The sequence below is a fragment of the Salvelinus alpinus genome, chromosome 2 (assembly GCF_045679555.1).
Source record: "Salvelinus alpinus chromosome 2, SLU_Salpinus.1, whole genome shotgun sequence".
NCBI lineage: Eukaryota > Metazoa > Chordata > Actinopteri > Salmoniformes > Salmonidae > Salvelinus > Salvelinus alpinus.
The window spans coordinates 102,413,587-102,436,862 of record NC_092087.1 but is presented as its reverse complement, the minus strand read 5'-3'; the positions used below and the strand labels follow the sequence as shown (position 1 = coordinate 102,436,862).

The following is a 23,276-nucleotide window of genomic DNA, read 5'->3' as shown; positions in this document are numbered from 1 at the left end:
GCAATGCGTGACCCATACAGAATTAAAAATATATTAATCTCAATGAGAAATATAATTAAATAAACAAATGTTTGCATAACCAAAGACATGAAAACTGGTAGGGAACATTGTATTTAGCTAGGATTTCATATGGCCAGGAAGGTTACTGAGAATAACAATAGACAATAGTTAATGTTGCTAGTTTAGGGATGAAGATAGTGAAGGTTCATTATGTTAAAGATGTTTTTTATTTTGACGTGGAAACAATGTTTATTGGAAAGTAAAACAAAGAACTCTTCATTGAGACAATGATAAACAGCAATCCGTGGGAGAGTTGTGGTGGATATTATAAAATAAGGATCTGCTGGAGTCCAAGTCAAACCAAGATTCTTTATTTCTGAGCTCAGAGAGAATAACAGAGTTTGGTATTTTATTAGGATCCCCATTAGCTGTTGCAAAATCAGCAGCTACTCTTCCTGGGGTCCACACAAAACATTACACATAATACAGCACATCAATAGACAAGAACAGCTCAAGGACAGAACTACATACATTTTGTAAAAGGCACACGTAGCCTACATATCAATGCATACACACAAACTATCTAGGTCAAATAGGGGAGAGGGGTTGTGCCGTGAGGTGTTGCTTTATCTGTTTTTTGAAACCAGGTTTGCTGTTTATTTGAGCAATATGAGATGGAAGGAAGTTCCATGCAATAAGGGCCCTATATAATACTGTATGCTTTCTTGAATTTGTTCTGGAAACTTGGGGACTGTGAAAAGACCCCCGGTGGCATGTCTGGTGGGATAAGTGTGTGTGTCAGAGCTGTGTGTAAGTTGACTTGTAAGAACTTTGATGATATCTGTACATTATAGGAACAAAAGTACTGTGATGACAAAAGTACAATGATTCTTGTGTTGCTTTTGCTTAAAATTAAGAATCAGTGGTTGACACCTTGCAAGTGCATGAAAAGGTAAACTGTACAAAGTCAGATGTCTATGTGTTGAAACTATATTTTAGGTAACAGATGGATAAAGGGAACTAAGAGTTCCTGTTGATACTATGTTCCAGTCTTACTTCCAGTCTGACATGATAGCAATAAGGGGAAGAGTGATTGGGAAACTATCAGCCAATAACGCAATAAGCTGAACTCCGCCTAGCAGAGACATCTTTGTATTAGCAACTATTAATTATGAGCTTATATGGTATTAAAGTTAAGGGACATCACCCTGGGCGGGGTGATCCTCAGTAGGGGATAAAAAGGGAAAACACCATCTTTTTAACTGAGTGTCTTGCTTACAAATTGCTGTAAGTGTAAACTCCGGGTTGCAATCCTTATTAAACAAACTAAGCTCTGATCAAATACTTATAAAAAGAAGAAGTGATGCAGTCAGTCTCTCCTCAACTCTTAGCCAAGAGAGACTGGCATGCATAGTATTTATATCAGCCCTCTGATTACAATTAAGAGCAAAACGTGCCGCTCTGTTCTGGGCCAGCTGCAGCTTTACTATGTCTTTCCTTGCAGCACTGGACCACACGACTGGACAATAATCAAGATAAGACAAAACTAGAGCCTGCAGAACTTGCTTTTTGGAGTGTGGTGTCAAAAAATCTGAGCATCTCTTTATTGCGGCTAGATCTCTCCCAAACTTTACAACCATTGAATCTATATGTTTTGACCATGACAGTTTACAATCTAAGGTAATGGCAAGTAATTTAGTCTCCTCAACTTGTTCAACAGCCACACAATTCATTACCAGATTCAGCGGAGGTCTATAACTTAAGGAATGATTTGTACCAAATACAATGCTCTTATAGTTTTAGAGATGTTCAGGACCAGTTTATTACTGGCCACACATTCCAAAACAGACTGCAACTCTTTGTTAAGGGTTTCAGTGACTTCATTAGCTGTGGTTGCTGATGTGTATATGGTTGAATCATCAGCATATATGGACACACATGCTTTGTTTAATGCCAGTGGCAGGTCATTGGTAAAAATAGAAAAGAGTAGAGGGCCTAGAGAGCTGCCCTGCGGTACATCACACTTTACATGTTTGACATTAGAGAAGCTTCCATTAAAAAACGTTTGAGTTATGTTAGATAGGTTGAAAAGCCATAGCATATACGTTTTTTCAACAACAGGTTTTGGTCAATAATATCAAAGGCTGCACTGAAATCTAACAGTACAGCTCCCACAATCTTCTTGTTATCAATTTCTCACAACCAATCATCAGTCATTTGTGTCAGTGCAGCACATGTTGAGTGCCCTTCTCTATAAGCATGCTGAAAGTTTGTTGTTAATTTGTTTACAGAGAAATAGCACTGTATTTGGTGAAACACATTTTTTCCAACAGTTTGCTAAGACCTGGCAACAAGCTTATAGGTCTGCTGTTAGAACCAGTAAAGGCCGCTTTACCACTCTTGGGTAGTGTAATTACTTTGGCTTCCCTCCAGGCCTGAGGACAAAGACTTTCCTTCAGGCTCAGATTAAAAATATGACAGATAGGAAAGGCTATAGAGTCAGCTACTGTCCTCAGTAGCTTTCCATCTGTTGTCAATGCCAGGTTTGTCATTATTGATCGATAACAATTTATCCACCTCTCCCACACTAACTTGACAAAATTCAATACTTGCAGTGCTTTTCTTTCATTTTGTTTTTTTCCCCAAGTTTTTTTTCTATCATTCTTTATATAATTTATCTTGGCTTCATAATAAAGTTTATTCTTTTTGTTGAGTTTGGTCACATCATTTCTCAATTTGCAGTACGTAAGCCAGCCAGATGTGCAGCCAGACTTATTAGCCACTCCTTTTGCCCCAACTCTTTCAAACATACAGTTTTTAAATCCCTCATCAATCCATGGAGCCCTAACATACCTAACAGTCAGTTTCTTAACATGTACATGTTTATCAATAATTGGAAGAAGCAATTTCATATGGTAAAAACAGTTAAACACATTATCAGTCAACAATATCAGTTAACGGGAGCACTGTGTATGTTCTCTGATGAATTTTAAGTCAATGAGATGTGAAATATCAATATACACTCTAAGAGAAGTAATTCCTCTCTCCTGTGTGGATTCTCTAATGACGTTTTAGTGACTGTTATGAGTAATATGTTTTCCCACAGTCTGAGCTTTTGTAAGCCTTCTCCTCTGTGTGCAGTCTCATGTGTTCTTTCAGGCTTCCTAAATGGGCAAAAGCTTTGCACCCTGGGAGGAATGGTAAGGCTTCTCCCCTTTGTGTATTATCTCATGTTGGTTCAGGGTGCTTTTCTGGTTAAAACTCCTTCCACAATGGGAGCAGTGTTAGGCTTCTCCCCTGTGTGTATTCTCTCATGTTTCTTCAGATCACCTGACCGGTTGAAAAACTTTCCACACTGGGAGCAGTCGTAAGGCTTCTACTCTGTGTGAATTTTCTCGTGGGCTTTCAGGTGTCCTTTCTGGTTAAAACTCTTTCCACACTGCAAGCAGTGGTAAGGCTTCTCCCCTGTGTGTATTCTCTCATGTTGTTTCAGCTCCCATAAGAGGTTACAACCCTTTCCACACTGGTAACAGTGGTAAAGCTTCTCCCCTGTGTGTAATCTCTCATGTTTTCTCAGATCGCCTGACCAGTTGAAACACTTTCCACACTGGGAGCAGTGGTAAGGCTTCTCCCCTGTGTGTATTCTCTCATGTTGTTTCACGGCCCCTAACTGGTTAAAACACTTGCCACAATGGGAGCACTGGTAAGTCTTCTCCCCTGTGTGTATTATCTCATGAACTTTCAGGTTCCTTAACTTGTTAAAACTCTTTCCACACTGGGAGCACTGGTAAGGCTTCTCCCCTGTGTGTATTCTCTCATGAGCTTTCATGTGTCCTTTCTGGTTAAAACTCTTTCCACACTGGGAGCAGTGGTAAGGCTTCTCCCCTGTGTGTATTCTCTCGTGTTGTTTCAGCTCCCATAAGAGGTTAATACCCTTTCCACACTGGGAACAGTGGTAAGGCTTATCCCTTGTGTGTAATCTCTCATGTCGTTTCAGGTACCCTAACAGGTTAAAACTCTTTCCACACTGGAAGCAGTGGTAAGGCTTCTCCCCTGTGTGTATTCTCTCATGTTGGTTCAGGTTTCCTTTATGACGAAAATTCTTTCCACACTCGGAACAGTGGTAGGGCTTCTCCCCTGTGTGTATTCTCTCATGTTGTTTCAGCTCCCATAAGTGGTTACAATCCTTTCCACAGTGGGAGCACTGGTGTCGTCTTGTTGGTTTGGACGTCCCTGGCTCTGGTTCCTCTGAGTCTGGTCTTTCTCCTGCCAAAGACAATGTGTTTTTTAAAATAGAGACCTGAATGAAACCTCCACGTGATAAAACAGCCTTGCTACGAGGGTAAATCCTAATAAGATCCCTCAATAACCTAAGGCTAGTTTGAACAATCTTGGTGTGATTTTAAAACAAATGTTGTAGAGTATCCTGGTAATTACTCCAGTACTCCAGGTGAAAGACAAAGGCCTTAGCTGTAATAAAATAACAAATTAACTGGCAAAGCAGCAGAGCAAGGCCCGCATCCAGCAACGTCACGAGTCACATTTTTGCAGCTGTTTCATTACAGCACTACAGGGAGAGAGAAAAAATCCGTTAAACTTCTCCGTTAAAGCATCAGACTCCATAGTAATTCATCATTAGATGCTACAGTTCTCCTTTAACACTCTATAATGCTTCATCATTAGATGCTACAGTCCTCCTTTAAGACTCCATCATGTTTCATCATTAGATGAATGTGTCCTGGAAGCGCTACTTTATCTATTCTACTCTCATCCTTTCGGTTTTAATAATATTTAATAATAATAATAATGTTATACTAGGTAATAACTAACTTTAATAACTAGGGTTAATACCTGCCTGGCGCCCCAACAAAATCTTTATCTTTACCCCCCTCTAACAATACCGCTACAGAATTAGCATAGTAGGCCATGTAATTTAAGGTAATCTGAAATATTTTGGACTAATTTATTCCTTGACACCCATTCTGAAACTAACTGCAGCTCTTTGTTAAGTGTTGCTGTCATTTCAGTTGCCATGGTAGCTGACGTGTACAGTGTTGAGTCATCCGCATACATAGACACACTGGCTTTACTTAAATGTCATTGGCATATTGTTGGTAAAGATTGAAACAAGCAGGTGCCAAACAGCTGCCCTGTGGAATTCCTGATTCTACCTTGATTTTGTTGTACAGGCTTCCATTAAAGAACACTCTCTGTGTTCTGTTAGACAGGTAGCTCTGGGGCGGCAGGTAGCCTAGTGGTTAGAGTGTTAGGCCAGGAACCAAAAGGTTGTTGGATCGAAATCCCGAGCTGACAAGGTAAAACTCTGTTGTTCTGCCGCTGAACAAGGCAGTTAACCCACTGTACCTAGGCTCTTAACTGACTTGCCTAGTTAAATAAAGGTAAAATAGAAATTAAACACCGGTGACATGTCATTGTTGATTTTTTTTAACCAAAATTGAATTGAAGATGCTCCAAAGATTTTTACAATCATTCTTTATGTCATTTATCTTTGTTTAAAAAATATATATTATTTACATCAACAACATAGGAATCACTACAAAAGATTGTATGACCTCTTTTACACAATATTAGGCCCAGCCTTTGGAACTGTGGTTTTCCTAGACATGGCTACTATATTGTGATCACTACATCTGATGGATCTGGAAACTGCTTTAAAACACATTTCTGCAGCATTAGTAAAGATATGATCAAAATATGTTGATGATTTAATTTCTGTACTGTTTGTAACTACCCTGGTAGGTTGATTGATAACCTGAACAAGGTTGCCGGCACTGGTTACAGTTTGAAGCTTTCTCTTGAGTGGGCAGCCTGATCACAGCTTTCCTCTGCTTTCCTCTGAAGCAATACAGACCACATTGAAGTGTCTGGAGTTTAGTTTTCCTGTTCAACAGTCTTATAAAGATAGGGGGGTTGACTGGGACAGACAATGTAACATCCATAATATTTTGAGAAAATGTTTTTGAAAAACGAGCACCTTACATAGGATCATCTTATAACTGTCTCTCTAAAGCTACCTTTCATCAAGGTTTTATATGGTCTATTGGTTTCTCTCTTTTCATTGGCAGAATCCTTCTTCAGTGTTATGATATTCATAACATCCACATCCACCAGTCTATCTTCCTGTCAACTAACATAACTCTGCTGGTTGTCCTGGTAACAGATACCAGTCTATCTTCCTGTCAACTAACAGAACTCTGCTGGTTGTCCTGGTAACAGATACCAGTGGGCAGATCTATTTTATTTGTTCAAACTAAACTACAGCACTTACTTTGATGAGTCAAATCTGATCCTTTCTTCTCTTCTCCTCCTCTCACAGTTACACTCAGCCCCGTTGTTTTCCTGCAGTCCACCAGCAGCACAGACAACCTCTTCATACCCAGCAGTAAGGTGCTACTGGGAGAGGCACGAAACGGGGACTCCAGGAGGGAGGAAGGGCTAGCGTTGTCCTGGTAACCATAAAGAGGGGACACAGACACATATCATTATGGATGCTTATGTCACCGCTGTCATGAAGTGCTTTACAGAAACCCAGCCCAGACCCTGATAGAGCAAGCTGTATGCTAGACCAGACCAAGCTGTACCATCTGGTGTTCTGATCTGGAGAGACTCTTCTCTGCCTCCTCAGCATCAGGATGTTGTTGATGCTCCCCAGAGGATCCACAATAGTCATGTCTCTCTCCTGTGTTAACGAGAACATCAAACCGATTGTAAACTTATGATCTTGCAATCATAGGGTCTTACAAGAGGCATTAATATGTCTAAAAAGGGCCTAAAATGGCCACTTCATCATGATTTAAAAAAATAATGTTTGTGTTGCAAATGTGAAAGGGTAGTTTCACGAAATGGGTGCCTTTTGTGTCCCTTTGATATTTCATGTACAAAATATGCAACAATATTGAATTTGAAAAGCCTGCTATATTAGATGAGGTGCACTTTAATGTCGACCACATGGAGAATTCGATTAATCTAATTTAAAAGTCCCCAAAATATATGTACCAACAGCAGATGGCCCCTGAAACAATTCCTACAGTAATGAACAACATATTCAAGTGTAGAACTTCAGTAGAATGCCCCTTTAAAACCACACATTAGTTCAACAACAGTTTGTGCCCCTGTTTAAGACAGTACTCACTGGTGTTAATCTGATATTCTGTCTCCTCCTCTTTCACTCCCAAAACGTTTTCCTCCTTCACCTTTATTGAGATAGCATCCTCTTCCTCTCTAAAAGTTTCTATCTCTTCTTTCACTGTAACAGCCTCCTCTTCTTTCACTATAACAGCCTCCTCTTCTTTCACTGTAACAGCCTCCTCTTCTTTCACTGTAACAGCCTCCTCTTCTTTCACTGTAACAGCCTCCTCTTCTTTCACTGTAACAGCCTCCTCTTCTTTCACTGTAACAGCCTCCTCTTCTTTCACTATAACAGCCTCTTCTTTCACTGTAACAGCCTCTCTTCCGCATTGCAGTCCCAGAGCTTCTTTCTCCATACAGCAGACCCCCTCTTCTTTAGCAGGGGAGGAGTAGTTTAGTGAGCTCATGGTCGGGGATGTTAGCTAGTTAGTTAGCATTAGCGACTAGCCTAGTGCTAGGCTCAGTATCAATCTTAAACAAGTTTGCAAATTGAACAAGCAAATTAGGTTAAAGGTCATCAGTTGATAAGTCAACAGAAATGTGTTTAAAACACTGAGATTAGCTAATGTACACAAACACGGTGTAACGCGTCAATCTTTCAGTATTATGTTGGCTAGCAAGCTACCGAGGTGGTTGAAAGAGTAGCCGTGTTGTTGTTCCTGAAGAAGCGTCCCGTCTAGTCCATTATACGTCACGCAAGAAGCATCACCTGAAAGACGCATATCGCATCTGCTGGCTGGAGTGGGTAACGCAGTTTGGAAACAATAGTTACTACACTTTTGTATTGGAAAGAACGTCATAATAATTTAACAATAAGCTGATATATTTTCTCTTACGTCTTACGTCTAATACGTTCCTGTACACAGACGTAGAAGCTTAATATGAATATGTAGATGATGAATAAATACATCTATGAATAGGTAGTGTTTTAATACACATTTGCTCTGTTTATTTTCACATTCGTTTTTATCTAGATGTGACGGTACTTTTACCTTAAAGTCACACTCTATACAATACAAATCATACTGTAAACAATAGAGCAAATACATCACATTCAAATAGCACTTGATTATCTGTGGTGCTTTACACTGAGTCTACAAAACATTAAGAACACCTGCTCCTTCCATGACTTAGACTGACCAGGTGAATGCTATGATCCCTTATCGATGTCACTAGTTAAATCCACTTCAATCAGTGTAGATGAAGGAGGGAGTCAGGTTAAATAAGACATTTTAAGCCTTGAGACATGAGACATGGATTGTGCATGTGTGCCATTCAGAGGGTGAATGGGGAAGACAACATATTTAAGTGTCTTTGAACAGGGTATGGTAGTAGGTGCCAGGCTCATCGGTTTGTGTCAATAACTGCAAAGTTGCTGGGTTTTTACAGCTCAACAGTTTCCCAAGAATGGTCCACCATCCAAACAGTGGCGGTCAGTGCCGTTTAAGATGAGGCAGGACGATTTGTTTATTCATGGCCTTATTTCTATTACAGCATATTAGATGACTGTCATTCATATTTCATTCAACCTGTTCAATGTAACAGCAATAGGTTTAGGCTACTACATGATACTACATGATACTAACATTTACCCTATTCCTGGATTGATGACGCGTAAACACAGTTCACTTTCACAACTGCCACGTTGTATTTCCTCTCACATCAATTCGCTCACCTTTTCCCTTCGCTTGTGGACGTCAGCTGTAGGTGACCAGGAGAAAAAACCTTTCCAAACCAAACCATTTCATAACTGCTACACACAGCATCGTTGTCACCATATTAGCTAAAGTAACGTCATAGTCAACACAGCTAATATAAATAACGTGTTAGTAAACCTGCTACAATCATGACAGAGCTCCTCTGTGGAGATGCTACATGTTTCATCATTAGATGCTACAGTCCTCCAACAATGGGTGTCATTTGAATCTTTACCACTTGCTCTGTAATAGGAGTAGTATTTTTCCTCGACTCACCTGTGTCCCCGCACATTGACGCTGTACCGGTACCTCCTGTATAGAGCCTCCACATTGACGCTGTACCGGTAATACCTGTATATAGCCTCCACATTGACTCTTTACTGGTACCTCCTGTATATAGCCTCCACATTGACGCTGTACCGGTAATACCTGTATATAGCCTCCACATTGACTATGTACCGGTAATAACTGTATATAGCCTCCACATTGACTCTGTACCGGTACCCCCTGTATACAGCCTCCATATTGACTCTGTACCGGTAATACCTGTATACAGCCTCGCTACTGTTATTTTACTGCTGCTCTTTAATATTAATTATTTGTATTTTTTATATAACACTTATTTTTCTTAAAATTGCATTGTTGGTTAAGGGCTTGTGTCACGATCGTCTACTGAAGAGAGTGAGGACCAAGGCGCAGCGCGTGAAAAGAACATCTTCTTTTATTCAAAAGAGAGAAAACATGAAACGAACACTATACACAAACGACCGACCGTGAAGCTATAAACGTTGTGCACACACACACACACAGGCTACAAACGTTCAACATAGACAATTCCCCACAAACAGCTAAAGCCTATGGTTGCCTTAAATATGGCTCCCAATCAGAGACAACAATAACCAGCTGTCTCTAATTGAGACCCAATTCAGGCAACCATAGACTTTCCTAGATACCTACACTCAACCATAGACACAGCTAGACTACTATACTAAACATAAACCCAACTACTCTAATAAACCCCCTAAACCTTACAACCACCCTAGACACTACAAAAAACACATACATTCCCCATGTCACACCCTGACCTAACTAAAATAATTAAGAAAACAAAGAATACTAAGGCCAGGGCGTGACATAACCCCCCCCCTTAAAGTGCGAACTCCGGGCGCACCAGCACATAGTCTAGGGGAGGGTCTGGGTGGGCGTCCATCCACGGCGGCGGCTCCGGCACTGGTCGTGGTCCCCACCCCACCATAGTCACTACCCGCTTTCTTAACCCCACTGGAATAAGGGGCAGCACCGGACTAAGGGGCAGTACCGGACTAAGGGGCAGCACCAGGATAAGGGACAGCACCAGGATAAGTACCAGGATAAGGGGCAGCACCAGGATAAGGGGCAGCCCCAGGATAAGGGGCAGCTCCGGACTGAGGTACGGCAGCTCCGGACTGAAGGGCAGCACCGGACTGAAGGGCAGCACCGGACTAAGGGGCAGCACCGGACTAAGGGGCAGCACCGGACTAAGGGGCAGCACCGGACTAAGGGGCAGCACCAGGATAAGGGGCAGCACCAGGATAAGGGGCAGCCCCAGGATAAGGGGCAGCCCCAGGATAAGGGGCAGCTCCGGACTGAGGTACGGCAGCTCCGGACTGAAGGGCAGCACCGGACTGAATGGCGGATCCTGGCTGGACGGCTCTGGCGGATCCTGGCTGGACGGCTCATGGCTGGCTGACGGATCTGGCTGCTCATGGCTGGCTGACGGATCTGGCTGCTCATGGCTGGCTGACGGATCTGGCTGCTCATGGCTGGCTGACGGATCTGGCCGCTCATGGCTGGCTGACGGATCTGGCCGCTCATGGCTGGCTGACGGATCTGGCCGCTCATGGCTGGCTGACGGCTCTGGACGCTCATGGCTGGCTGACGGCTCTGGACGCTCATGGCTGGCTGACGGCTCTGGACGCTCATGGCTGGCTGACGGCTCTGGACGCTCATGGCTGGCTGGCGGCTCTGGACGCTCATGGCTGGCTGGCGGTTCTGGCAGATCCTGTCTGGTTGGCGGCTCTGGCAGATCCTGTCTGGTTGGCGGCTCTGGCAGATACTGTCTGGTTGGCGGCTCTGGCAGATCCTGTCTGGTTGGCGGCTCTGGCAGATCCTGACTGACGAATGGCTCTAGCGGCTCCTGACTGACGATCGGCTCTGACGGCTCGGGACAGACGGGCGGCTCTAATGGCACTGGGCAGACGGATGGCTCAGATGGCGCTGGGGAGACGGATGGCTCAGATGGCGCTGGGGAGACGGATGGCTCAGATGGCGCTGGGGAGACGGATGGCTCAGATGGCGTTGGGGAGACGGATGGCTCAGATGGCGCTGGGGAGATGGATGGCTCAGATGGCGCTGGGGAGACGGATGGCTCAGATGGCGCTGGGGAGATGGATGGCTCAGATGGCGCTGGGGAGACGGATGGCTCAGATGGCGCTGGAGAGACGGATGGCTCTGGCCGGATAAGGCGCACTGTAGACCTGGTGCGTGGTACCGGAACTGGAGGCACCGGGCTAAGGACACGCACCTTCAGGCTAGTGCGGGGAGAAGGAACAGGGCATACTGGACCCTGGATACGCACATTAGGCCTAGTGCGTGGTGCCGGCACTGGTGGTACCGGGCTGGGGACACGCACTTCAAGGCTAGTGCGGGGAGCAGCAACAGGACGCACAGGACTCTGGGGACACACAGGAGGCTTGGTGCGTGGTGTAGGCACTGGTGGTAATGGGCTGGAGACACGCACCATTGGACGAGTGCGTGGAGGAGGAACAGGGCTCTGGAGACACACTGGAAGCCTGGTGCGTGGTGTTGGCACTGGTGGAACAGGACTGGGGCGGGGAGGTGGCGCCGGAAATACCGGACCGTGCAGGCGTACTGGCTCCCTTGAGCACCGAGCCTGCCCAACCTTACCTGGTTGAATGCTCCCCGTCGCCCGACCAGTGCGGGGAGGTGGAATAACCCGCACCGGGCTATGTAGGCGAACCGGGGACACCATGCGTAAGGCTGGTGCCATGTAAGCCGGCCCGAGGAGACGCACTGGTGGCCAGATAGGTAGAGCCGGCTTCATGGCACTTGGCTCAATGCTCAATCTAGCCCTACCAGTGCGGGGAGGTGGAATAACCCGCACTGGGCTATGCACACGTACAGGAGACACCGTGCGCTCTACTGCGTAACACGGTGTCTGCCCGTACTCTCGCTCTCCACGGTAAGTACAGGGAGTATGTGCAGGTCTCCTACCTGACTTCGCCACACTCCCTTTAAGCCCCCCCCCAAGAATTTCTTTGGGCTGACTCACAGGCTTCCTACCGCGTCGTTTAGCTGCCTCCATTCGCCGGTATCCCTCCTCGCACTGCGCCAGAGAATCCCAGGCGGGCTCCGGCATTCGCCCTGGGTCGATCGCCCACCTGTCAATCTCCTCCCACGTAGTGTAGTCCAGATTACGCTCCCATTGCCATTCCTCCTTGCGTTGCTCCTGTTGCCGCTGATCACGCTGCTTGTGTGACAATACACAAAAAAAAGAGAAAGAGAAAGAGAAAAAAAAGAGAAAGAGAAAGAGAGAGGGAGGCAGTGGATTCATGAACCGTGACAATACCCCCCCCCCTAGGAACGCCTCTTGGCGTTCCCAGGCGAATTTACCTGTCGATTGAAATCATCGATAAGGGAGTGATCCAGAATGTCCCTAGCAGGTACCCAACTTCTCTCCTCCGGACCGTAACCCTCCCAGTCCACCAGGTACTGGAATCCGCGTCCCCTCCTTCTAGAGTCCAAAATACGATTGACAGAAAAGGTGGGTTCCCCATCAACAAGTCGTGGCGGCGGGGGAACCGGGACCGGCGGGTTAATGCGTGCCTGAAACACAGGTTTTATTTTAGACACATGAAAGGTAGGATGAATTCTCCTATACGCCGGAGGAAGCTTGAGCCGGACCGCCACCGGACTAATGATCCTGGTGACTTTGAACGGGCCGATAAATTTGGGGGCAAGCTTGTTCGAAACGGATCGGAGTGGAATGTTCTTAGTAGAAAGCCACACTCCTTGGCCAACGACGTATACCGGAGGCTTCGACCGGCGGCGATCGGCCTTAGCCTTGGTGCGCGCCCCCACCCGGAGAAGAGTCTCACGGGCTCTGCTCCATGCGTGACGGCACCTCTGGATGAAAGCGTGAGCGGAGGGAACAGTGACCTCGGACTCCGTACTGGGAAAGATAGGTGGCTGGTAACCTAAACTACACTCAAACGGAGAGAGACCCGTGGCTGCCACTGGCAACGAATTGTGAGCGTACTCAACCATAGAGAGTTGTTGACTCCAGGAAGAGGGATTCTTAGAAACCAAACATCGCAACACTCTCTCCAAATCTTGGTTGGCCCTCTCCGTTTGACCGTTGCTCTGGGGATGAAACCCTGAAGACAGACTGACACTCGCTCCCAGTAACCTACAAAACTCTTGCCAAAACTTGGACACAAATTGGGGCCCCCTGTCAGAAACTACGTCCATCGGCAGGCCATGTAAGCGAAAGACGTGATCCACGACAGTTACCGCTGTCTCCTTGGCAGATGGTAATTTAGGCAAGGGAATAAAATGAGCCGCCTTCGAGAACCGGTCCTCCACGGTCAAAACAACCGTCTTGCCCTGGGAGGGCGGTAACAAAATCTAGCGCGATGTGGGACCAGGGTCTCGAAGGGACCGACAGCGGTTGGAGTAACCCATCTGGAGGTCGATTAGAAGTCTTCCCAGTGGCACAAACCGAGCAAGCCAAGACAAAACTGTGAATCTCACGAGCCATCAGTGGCCACCAAAAGCGTTGCTTAACCAAAAAGCTAGTGCGGCTGACTCCTGGATGACACGCTACGTTGGAGCAATGCCCCCACCGAATAACATCGGACCGACACCCCTCCGGCACAAACAACCGATTAGGCGGGCAACCGGGCGGAGGCTTTACCCCTTCTAAGGCCGTTTTGACCCTCGATTCAACCTTCCATGTGAGTGTGGAGACCACTAGGGTCCCGGGTAGGATGCACTCGGGAGTGGATGGGCGTTCGGAATGGTCAAAAATGCGAGAAAGGGAATCGGGTTTGACATTCTTGGAACCCGGGCGATACGAGAGAGAGAAGTCAAAACGTCCGAAAAAGAGTGCCCACCGCGCCTGCCTGGAGTTGAGTCGCTTGGCGGTTCTGATATATTCCAAATTTTTGTGATCGGTCCAAACTATAAAAGGTACCCCCGAACCCTCTAACCAATGGCGCCACTCCTCCAGTGCTAACTTCACTGCCAACAACTCTCTGTTGCCAATGTCGTAGTTGCGTTCCGCAGGTGATAACCGATGGGACAGGAACGCGCAAGGGTGCATCTTGTCGTCAGAAGAGGAACGTTGGGAAAGTACCGCACCTACCCCCACCTCTGAAGCGTCCACCTCCACCACGAACTGACGCGAGGGATCGGGAGCTATGAGGATGGGGTCCGAAACAAAGTGGCTCTTGAGTTTGGCGAATGCAGCCTCGGCTGTATCGGACCACCTGAACGTCACTCTGGGGGAGGTTAAGGCGGTAAGAGAAGCGACTATCTGGCTAAAGTTGCGAACGAAACGCCGGTAGAAATTGGCGAATCCCAGAAACCTCTGTAGGGCCTTACGGGAATCTGGGCTTGGCCAATCCACCACAGCCTTAACCTTGTCAGGATCCATGCGAATACCTTCAGTCGAGACGATGTAACCTAGGAATGGAACGGATTGTGCATGAAAAATGCATTTCTCCGCCTTGACAAAAAGTCCATTCTCCAACAACCTCTGAAGCACTCGTCTGACGTGCTGAACGTGTTCCTGGAGAGAAGAAGAAAAAATCAGTATGTCATCCAGGTAAACATATATGAACTGATCAATCATATCTCTCAGCACGTCATTGACGAGTGCCTGGAAAACCGCTGGGGAGTTGGATAGCCCAAAAGGCATGACCAAATATTCGAAGTGCCCTCTGGGGGTGTTAAACGCGGTCTTCCATTCGTCCCCCCTCCTTATGCGAACCAAATGATATGCATTACGTAAATCCAACTTAGTGAACACGGATGCTCCCTGTAACCTTTCAAAGGCTGAGGACATCAACGGTAAGGGATAGGTATTCTTCACTGTGATGTTATTCAACCCACGGTAATCAATGCAAGGACGCAGAGATCCGTCCTTCTTCCCCACAAAGAAGAACCCCGCCCCCGCTGGAGAAGAGGAAGGACGAATGAATCCAGAGGCCAGAGAATCAGAGATGTATCTCTCCATAGCCTCCCTCTCAGGAACAGAGAGTGAATATAACTTGCCTTTAGGCGGAGACTCACCTGGCAATAATTCTATTGCACAGTCATAGGGACGATGCGGAGGAAGAGAAGCAGCACGGGACTTACTGAACACCTCCTTCAGGTCGAGGTATTCAACGGGCACGTTAGACAAATCCACTTCCTCCTCTAGAAACACAGAATCAGACACAGATGAACAAGCAGACACTAAACAGGACTCAAGACACTTGTTACTCCACATGGATATAGAGTTATGACCCCAGTCAACTCTGGGGTTGTGTTGGGTGAGCCAAGGGTGGCCGAGAACTAATGGTGCAAGGGGTGAGTCCATGAGTAGAAATGATAGTGTCTCAGTGTGATTGCCAGAAGTGATGAGTGTGATAGGTTCAGTGATGTGAGAAATGTTGGGGAGTTCTTGACCATTGAGAGCGTTGACGGATATCTTGTGCGTGAGTGAGGTGATAGGAATCTGGAGTTTGTGAGCGAGCTTGAAGTCCATAAAATTACCCTCTGCTCCTGAGTCCAGTAAGGCTTGGGTGTCGTGCGTGTGGGTGGCCCATCTTAGTCTTACCGGGAGGAGAGTAGATGATGAGGTCTTCTCTGTGGTGACACCACCCGATAGTAGCCTCATACTTACTACCGGGCCTGATCTTTTACCGGGCAGGAGTGGATAAAGTGGCCCGCTCTACCACAGTAGAGACAGAGTCCTTGGGATCTCCGCCTCTCCCTCTCTTCCCGGGAGAGGCGAGCTCTCCCCAGCTGCATGGGTTCGTGAGTGGAGGCTGAACTGGCCGTGTTCCCGCCGCTGGCATGCCAGCCCTCCGTGTCGTTATACGGTCTGTTAGGGCATGCTCGGCGGCCAATACGACTCAGACGAGCGTCGACCCTCAAGGCTAGTTCCACTAGTCCATTTAAACTCCTGGGAAGGTCCAGAACATAAATCTCCTTCTGGATCCGGTCCTCCAGCCCATGCAGGAACATGTCCCACTGCGCCTCCTCGTTCCACTGACACTCTGCGGCCAGAGTGCGGAATTGGATGGAGTATTCCGATACTGAACGGTCTCCTTGGCGAAGGTCAGCGAGTAGTCTGGCCGCCTCCCTACCCGCCACGGCCCGATCGAAGACCCTTCTCATCTCCTCGGAGAGTGTCTGGAAAGAGGTGCAGCATGGGTCCTGGTTCGCCCACACCGCCGTTCCCCAAAGAGCCGCTTTGCCTGATAGCAGTGTGAGTACGAATGCTACCTTAGACTGTTCACGGTTGAAGGTCCGTGGCTGCAACGAGAAATGCATGGAACATCTCGTAAGAAAAGCTCTGCAATAGTCAGGATCACCTGAATAACCCTCTGGTGTCGGTAGCCGTGGCTCTAGCTGGGAATCCGGCTCTGGCGGGGCGGGTTGAACTGCCGGTGTAGGTGGCGCAGCGAGACCCCTCAGATGTTGTAATTGTTGGGTCAGCTGGGATACCTGCGTCGCAAGGGCTTGTACTGCCCGACCTGTGCTGGAGATGTTCTCCTCTTGTTGATCCATTCTCGTGATACTGCGGGAAATGAATTCGGTCAGACTCGTTGAACTCGCTGCATCCATGGTCTGGTCAGATCGTTCTGTGACAATACAGAGGCGGATGCAAGATGCAAGCAACGATGGTTTAATGAATACAGTTTACAGCAGCAACAGGACAGACAGACTGTACTCAGACGGAATCCGACCCAGGGACTAGGGCGCATCTTCCGATTATAGCGTGCTGAGAAATCCAGGGGAGTGTGTCCGGATGGGTAGGAAGGAGCACTGAAGATAATCCACACAAGGGCGGCGAGAGAATGAGCACGGACACACGACACAACCTCAGGGAAGTAACAACGATCTGACAACAAGAAACACTGGTTACAGAACATATAAAGGGAAGATAAGTGATTCCAGCTGGCGCAGACAATCAGGCCGAGATTGGGAACCACGCCCACACAAACACGAGAGAGAGAGAGAGAGAGAGAGAGAGAGAGAGAGAAAAAGAGAAAGAGAGAGGGAGGCAGTGGATTCATGAACCGTGACAGCTTGATCCGTTGGTGGGGAATTCTGTCACGATCGTCTACTGAAGAGAGTGAGGACCAAGGCGCAGCGCGTGAAAAGAACATCTTCTTTTATTCAAAAGAGAGAAAACATGAAACGAACACTATACACAAACTAAACGACCGACCGTGAAGCTATAAATGTTGTGCACACACACACACACACACACACACACACACACACACACACACACACACACACACACACACACACACACACACACACACACACACACACACACACACACACACACACACACACACTACAAACGTTCAACATAGACAATTCCCCACAAACAGCTAAAGCCTATGGTTGCCTTAAATATGGCTCCCAATCAGAGACAACAATAACCAGCTGTCTCTAATTGAGACCCAATTCAGGCAACCATAGACTTTCCTAGATACCTACACTCAACCATAGACACAGCTAGACTACTATACTAAACATAAACCCAACTACTCTAATAAACCCCCTAAACCTTACAACCACCCTAGACACTACAAAAAACACATACATTCCCCATGTCACACCCTGACCTAACTAAAATAATTAAGAAAACAAAGAATACTAAGGCCAGGGTGTGACAGCTTGTAAGTCAGCATTCCACTGTCAGGTCGACACTTAAAATTTGATTTGATTTGTATTTTGATTTCATTCATACATTTCTTACATGAATTTATTAATATAGAAAATATAAATGTTTAGATTTTTTATATATATTGTTGAACATAATAAACTTTAAGGGTATATTAGTTCCAGGATCTCTGCTAGTGTTAAAGTTATGGGCAATTTAATACAGAGAAATTAGCATAGTAGGACATGTAACTTAAGGTTACCTAAGATATCCCCTGTTCTATGATATTATAAGCCTCGTTAGGGGCGGAGTCTAGGGAGATCCAATCAAACAACGTCTGTCAAGCAACAGCTAATAGCAGATGACTCCATTTCCTATATAAGGGCCATAGTCTCTCCCGTCTTCACATCTAAGTACGTTTGTCTTCCATGTGTGAAAGGTAACCTAGTCAACTACCAACTACCATAGAGCTCATATACGCTCTGATGCCAAGTCTAGACAGGATCATCCCTCAGAGGTCCCCACTCTACTCACCGTATGTGTAGTGATGTCCAGTCAGTAGAACCTCATGAAGTTACATCACCACAACATGCTGCATTACAGATCTCTTGAACAGAGATGCCTTTGAACAATGCCTATGTTGTAGCCATACCTCTGGTGGATTGAGCCATCAAGACCTCCGGAGGTGTCAGATCCTTGCTACTATAGAACCTCATGAAGGTATTTTTTTATTTGTATTTATTTCACCTTTATTTAACCAGGTAGGCCAGTTGAGAACAAGTTCTCATTTACAACTGTGACCTGGCCAAGATAAAGCAAAGCAGTGCGACAAAAACAACAACACAGAGTTACACATAAACAAATGTGCAGTCAATAACACAATAGAAAAATCTATGTACAGTGTGTGCAAATGTAGAAGAGTAGGGAGGTCATCTCAAGGACTCAAGGACTGGAATCATCTCAAGGACTTCATCAGACTGACACTAGTGGAAGTCGTCTCGAGAATTCCAGAAAAATCTGTTTGGTCCTACGCGATGTATATATTTCACTTATACACTAACTTCATCCGTCCAAGGATGATGCCTGGATAAAAAAGGATTTTCCTCATTGGCTGGCTGTTCTGGAGCAGCCAGGACCTTCTGCCTGAAACTGAAGTGCTGTGTGTTAAAGCATGTACAGTTTAGGTCCTTCTTTGTTTAACAAAGACAACTGACATCCCCAGACATCAAATCACCAGGAGCCATGGTGATGACCTGGTGTATTCTCATGGTGGAGGGCACCGCTTTTATCGGTCTTGGCATCATCTCCATCGCACGGTCAACATCGGCACTCTTCACACAGAACAGCTTCACTGACGTGTTTGTCTGATGGAGGCCTTGTAAAGCTCCCGTACATCACTGACATCACGGCCCTTAGCCACCAACCTGTCTGCCGTTCTCTTCAACGTTCATGATGTGGACTTAGTGGTCAAGTTCCTCAGTGCTCCTTTACTCTCCTTGCTTCTTTTGTAAGCTGTTCTCCACTGTTTATGCTTCTGATGCTGGTCTCTCTCACTTAATAAATCAATTATCTTTCCTTTTTCCCCCTGAATCAACATTCCTTTTCCATCTCTCTCTCTCAAGGTACTGTTCCCTTTTTACTGGGTCAGCATTGTGACGTGCTAGACACTGCCTTTGCCGTTCTGCTGCTGATGTGGGTGCCATCATTCCCTAGATGTTTCAATGGAATAACGTTAAATCAAAGATTCTTAGAATATATACATGTATACACTATAATCACTGAGTAATTTAGGATCCAGAGCAACTTAAAGGAACAACATTTGTCAGAGAGGAGGAGGGACATATAAGACGTGATGACGTAATGTGTGATATATAAGCCAATGTACGTTGTAATAAGTTTCAGAGATCTCAGAATAAACGGAACTGACTATTTTTAAACTGGTCTCTGTCTGTTTCACTTCCCCAGAATCTTACAACCTCTGGGTGCTGATTGTTTTAATGAATATATAGGAATTAAAATTCCTCTAACATTTACAACCCGTTACATGTAGACTGAGGGACAGAGCTAAATTGTGTGATTTTAATCAATAATCATGCATATATTTGATAAAAATACTTTCTCAACAAAATAACACAGATTATTGTTTGCATTCAATTATGTGCAATTTTTAATATTAATTTCCCAAGTAAAAATTAATTGAAACGCCTGGGGGACATGAAACAATTCTTGGTGTCAGTTAAAAAAATATGATTTTGTAATAATAAAGTTTAAATTAATTCTATATTTATTTCAATTCATTATACTGGACATTTCAATTTATTAACAAAATCAGTCAGTGGGACTGAAATATTAGCAGAGCTCAAGAATGACCCAAATACTGTTAGAATAGAAATAGTTTTCTCTGTCTGTTATTTATTCACATCTAAATGTGGCCATACAACTCCCTTAAAGTGGAGGTAGCTAAATATAACCACATGTAACATATGGATCTGCATTAGTATAGCATCACAAGTCCCAATGCAAAGTTACACCTCTCTTTTCTATTTTTAGAGTACATAAAACCGATCAGAATTCCAAAGAATGCCGAAGTCATGTCAGAATGTTTTTTTACAGGCTGTGAAGTAATATGGAGGACCCGGCTAGCCAGCCTATTCCCTACAATGTAAACTCTGACAGAAACATCTTCAAATAGATCACTTCAAATTAAACCAAATCGTGTGCACTCATGACTAGTGGTTTCAATAACATTTTCAGCCAACTTACAAGCAAATACTTTATGAATTGACGGTTACAGATAAGCTTGCAAGGTTGCTAGGCAACTAGCCTGCTAATGTTAGCCCTACCAGGCCTACCTACTTCAGCAAATTTGGAGAGGACAGCATTCGAAAAGCATTCAGACGCCTTGACTTTTTCCAATTTTTGTTACGTTACAGCCTCAAATTTTGTTACGTTACAGCCTTTTTCTAAAATTGATAAAAATATGTTTTTCCGTCATCACAATACCCCATAATGACATCACAATACCCCATAATGACAAAGCAAAAACAGGTTTTTAGAAATTTGAACTGAAAAACTACATTTACATAAGTATTCAGACCCTTTACTCAGTACTTTGTTGAAGCACCTTTGTCAGTGATTACAGCCTCGAGCCTTCTTGGATATGACGACACAAGCTTGGCACACCTGTATTTGGGTAGCTTCTCCCATTCTTCTCCGCAGATCCTCTCAAACTCTGTCAGGTTGGTTTGGGAACGTTGCTGCACAGCTATTTTCAGGTCTCTCCAGAGATGTTCGATCAGGTTTAAGACCGGGCTCTGGCTGGGCCACTCAAGGAGATTCAGAGACTTGTCCTGAAGCCACTCCTGCGTTATCTTGGCTGTGTGCTTAGGGTCGTTGTCCTGTTGGAAGGTGAACCTTAGCCCCAGTCTGAGGTCCTGAGGTCTCTGGAGGAGGTTTTCATTAAGGATCTCTCTGTACTTTGCTCTGTTCATCTTTGACTCAATTGTGACTAGCCTCCCAGTCCCTGCCGCTGAAAAACATCCTCACAGCATGATTCTGCAACCACAATGCTTCACAGTAGGGAGGGTGCCAGGTTTCATCCAGATGTCACGCTTGGCATTCAGGCCATTGTTCAATCTTGACTTCATCAGACCAGAGAATCTTGTTTCTCATGGTCTGAGAATCTTTTGGTTGCCTTTTGGCAAACTCTAAGTGGGCTGTCATGTGCCTTTTACTGAGGAGTGGCTTCCGTCTGGCCACTCTACCATAAAGGCCAGACTGGCAGAGTGCTGCAGAGGTGGTTGTCCTTCTGGAAGGTTCTCCCATCTCCACAGATATGACCAGCCTTTCAAAGCACTTCATGGCTACAGACGTGAGTGCTATGGGTCCGTAGTCATTTAGGTAGGTTACCTTGGTGTTCTTTGGGCACAGGGACTATGGTGGTCTGCTTGAAACATGTTGGTATTACAGACTCAGACAGGGAGAGGTTGTAAATGTCAGTGAAGACACTTGCCAGTTGGTCAGCGCATGCTCAGAGTACACGTCCTAGTAATCCGTCTGGCCCTGCGTTGTGATCTGAGGACCCATGCCAAACCTTTTCAGTCTCCTGAGGGGGAATAGGTTTTGTCGTGCCCTCTTTATATAGCCAAATTATTTTTCACTCTGGAAGCTACGGTAAACATTGGTTGTAGTGCACTGCTGCCACCACCAGGCATGGAGTCCATTTTGACTTTGTTGATAGCGAGCTGTGTTAGCTAGCTGTGCGGCTAAAGACGTAGCAGCTAGCTAACTGGCTACCGATCAACCTGGTGTGTATTGAACATTCATATTGGACTGTAGCAGCTAGCTAACTGGCTACTGATCAACCTAGTGTGTGTATTGAACATTCATATTGGACTGTAGCAGCTAGCTAACTGGCTACTGATCAACCTATTGTGTGTATTGAACATTCATATTGGACTGTAGCAGCTAGCTAACTGGCTACTGATCAACCTATTGTGTGTATTGAACATTCATATTGGACAACCTTACCTATATAGTAGCACCACCAACCATCAGCCCAATAATAATCCTATTAATTTCAAGCCACACTAAGATGTCACCATACTGTTATTTTAAAGCCCCACTATGTAAGACATAAATCATCAGAGTGGGCCTCCAACTTAAATGTAAACAATGGAGCAAATGCATCACATGTGAATATCACTTGATTATCAGAGGGGTTTATTATGACATCATATAGAACTACTCAGACATTCCAAATATCACTTGATTATCAGAGGGGTGTATTATGACATCATATAGAACTACTCAGACATTCCAAATATCACTTGACTATCAGAGGAGTGTATTATGAAATCATATAGAACTACTCAGACATTCCAAATCAGGCTTCATCCATATCATGAAGGTGGATATTGATCCAACCATTTCCAAAGTAATGACCAGGCTGATGGAAACAGGATATGCCTGTACACTTTTATAAATGCAGACAGACGATTTGTTATTTCGTTTGACATGGTTGGGTCTTTTTGTGTCAGTAAAAATGTATAAACGAGAAATGGCGGCATTAATCCTTTATGCAAATATTGATTTAATAACGATAATATCTTAGTTAACTTGGAGTCACGTGATGATATGTTGTGTGGTCCTCCCTCTACGATTTGGGAAACCATGCAGTTTATTAGGCTACAGATGAAATAAGTTATGAACTTCACAGGGTGGTGAAACTGCATGTGATGAGCTTGATGCTCCTTTCCAATACATTTTTATGGTCTTATTCTGGTGACATGATGATCGATGCTTGGTTGCCATTTGACAAATAAAATAATATCGCTCTTATCCATAATAATCTCATCATGTAGATAGCCTACCAGCACTGTATCTGTGAGCTGTTGGCTACCAGTGCACTGGACAAGAGCACATTTGCTATATAACTCAACGGTTTTTCAAAACCATCAGTAGAGTTGAAAATGCAATGG

At 45.2% G+C, this 23,276-nt stretch overlaps 2 protein-coding genes across 2 annotated transcripts in view; one reads left to right on the top strand and one right to left on the bottom strand.

Annotated features, from left to right (window-relative positions):
* Positions 1–23,276, top strand: part of LOC139547632 (zinc finger protein 271-like) — a 271,214-nt gene that overhangs the window by 72,205 nt on the left and 175,733 nt on the right. The window lies entirely within an intron of this gene.
* LOC139552039 (zinc finger protein 91-like) overlaps positions 356–23,276 on the bottom strand; it is a 55,454-nt gene continuing 32,533 nt past the window's right edge. The window contains 13 exon segments of the mRNA XM_071363394.1: positions 356–3,286; positions 3,289–4,266; positions 6,290–6,467; positions 6,603–6,700; positions 7,154–7,522; positions 7,986–8,005; positions 12,287–12,375; positions 12,519–12,731; positions 12,936–13,077; positions 14,117–14,591; positions 15,021–15,083; positions 15,201–15,326; positions 15,848–16,430. Of these exon segments, the coding sequence (XP_071219495.1) occupies positions 3,165–3,286; positions 3,289–4,266; positions 6,290–6,467; positions 6,603–6,700; positions 7,154–7,522; positions 7,986–8,005; positions 12,287–12,375; positions 12,519–12,731; positions 12,936–13,077; positions 14,117–14,591; positions 15,021–15,083; positions 15,201–15,326; positions 15,848–16,430 (3,456 nt within the window). The 3' untranslated portion in view covers positions 356–3,164.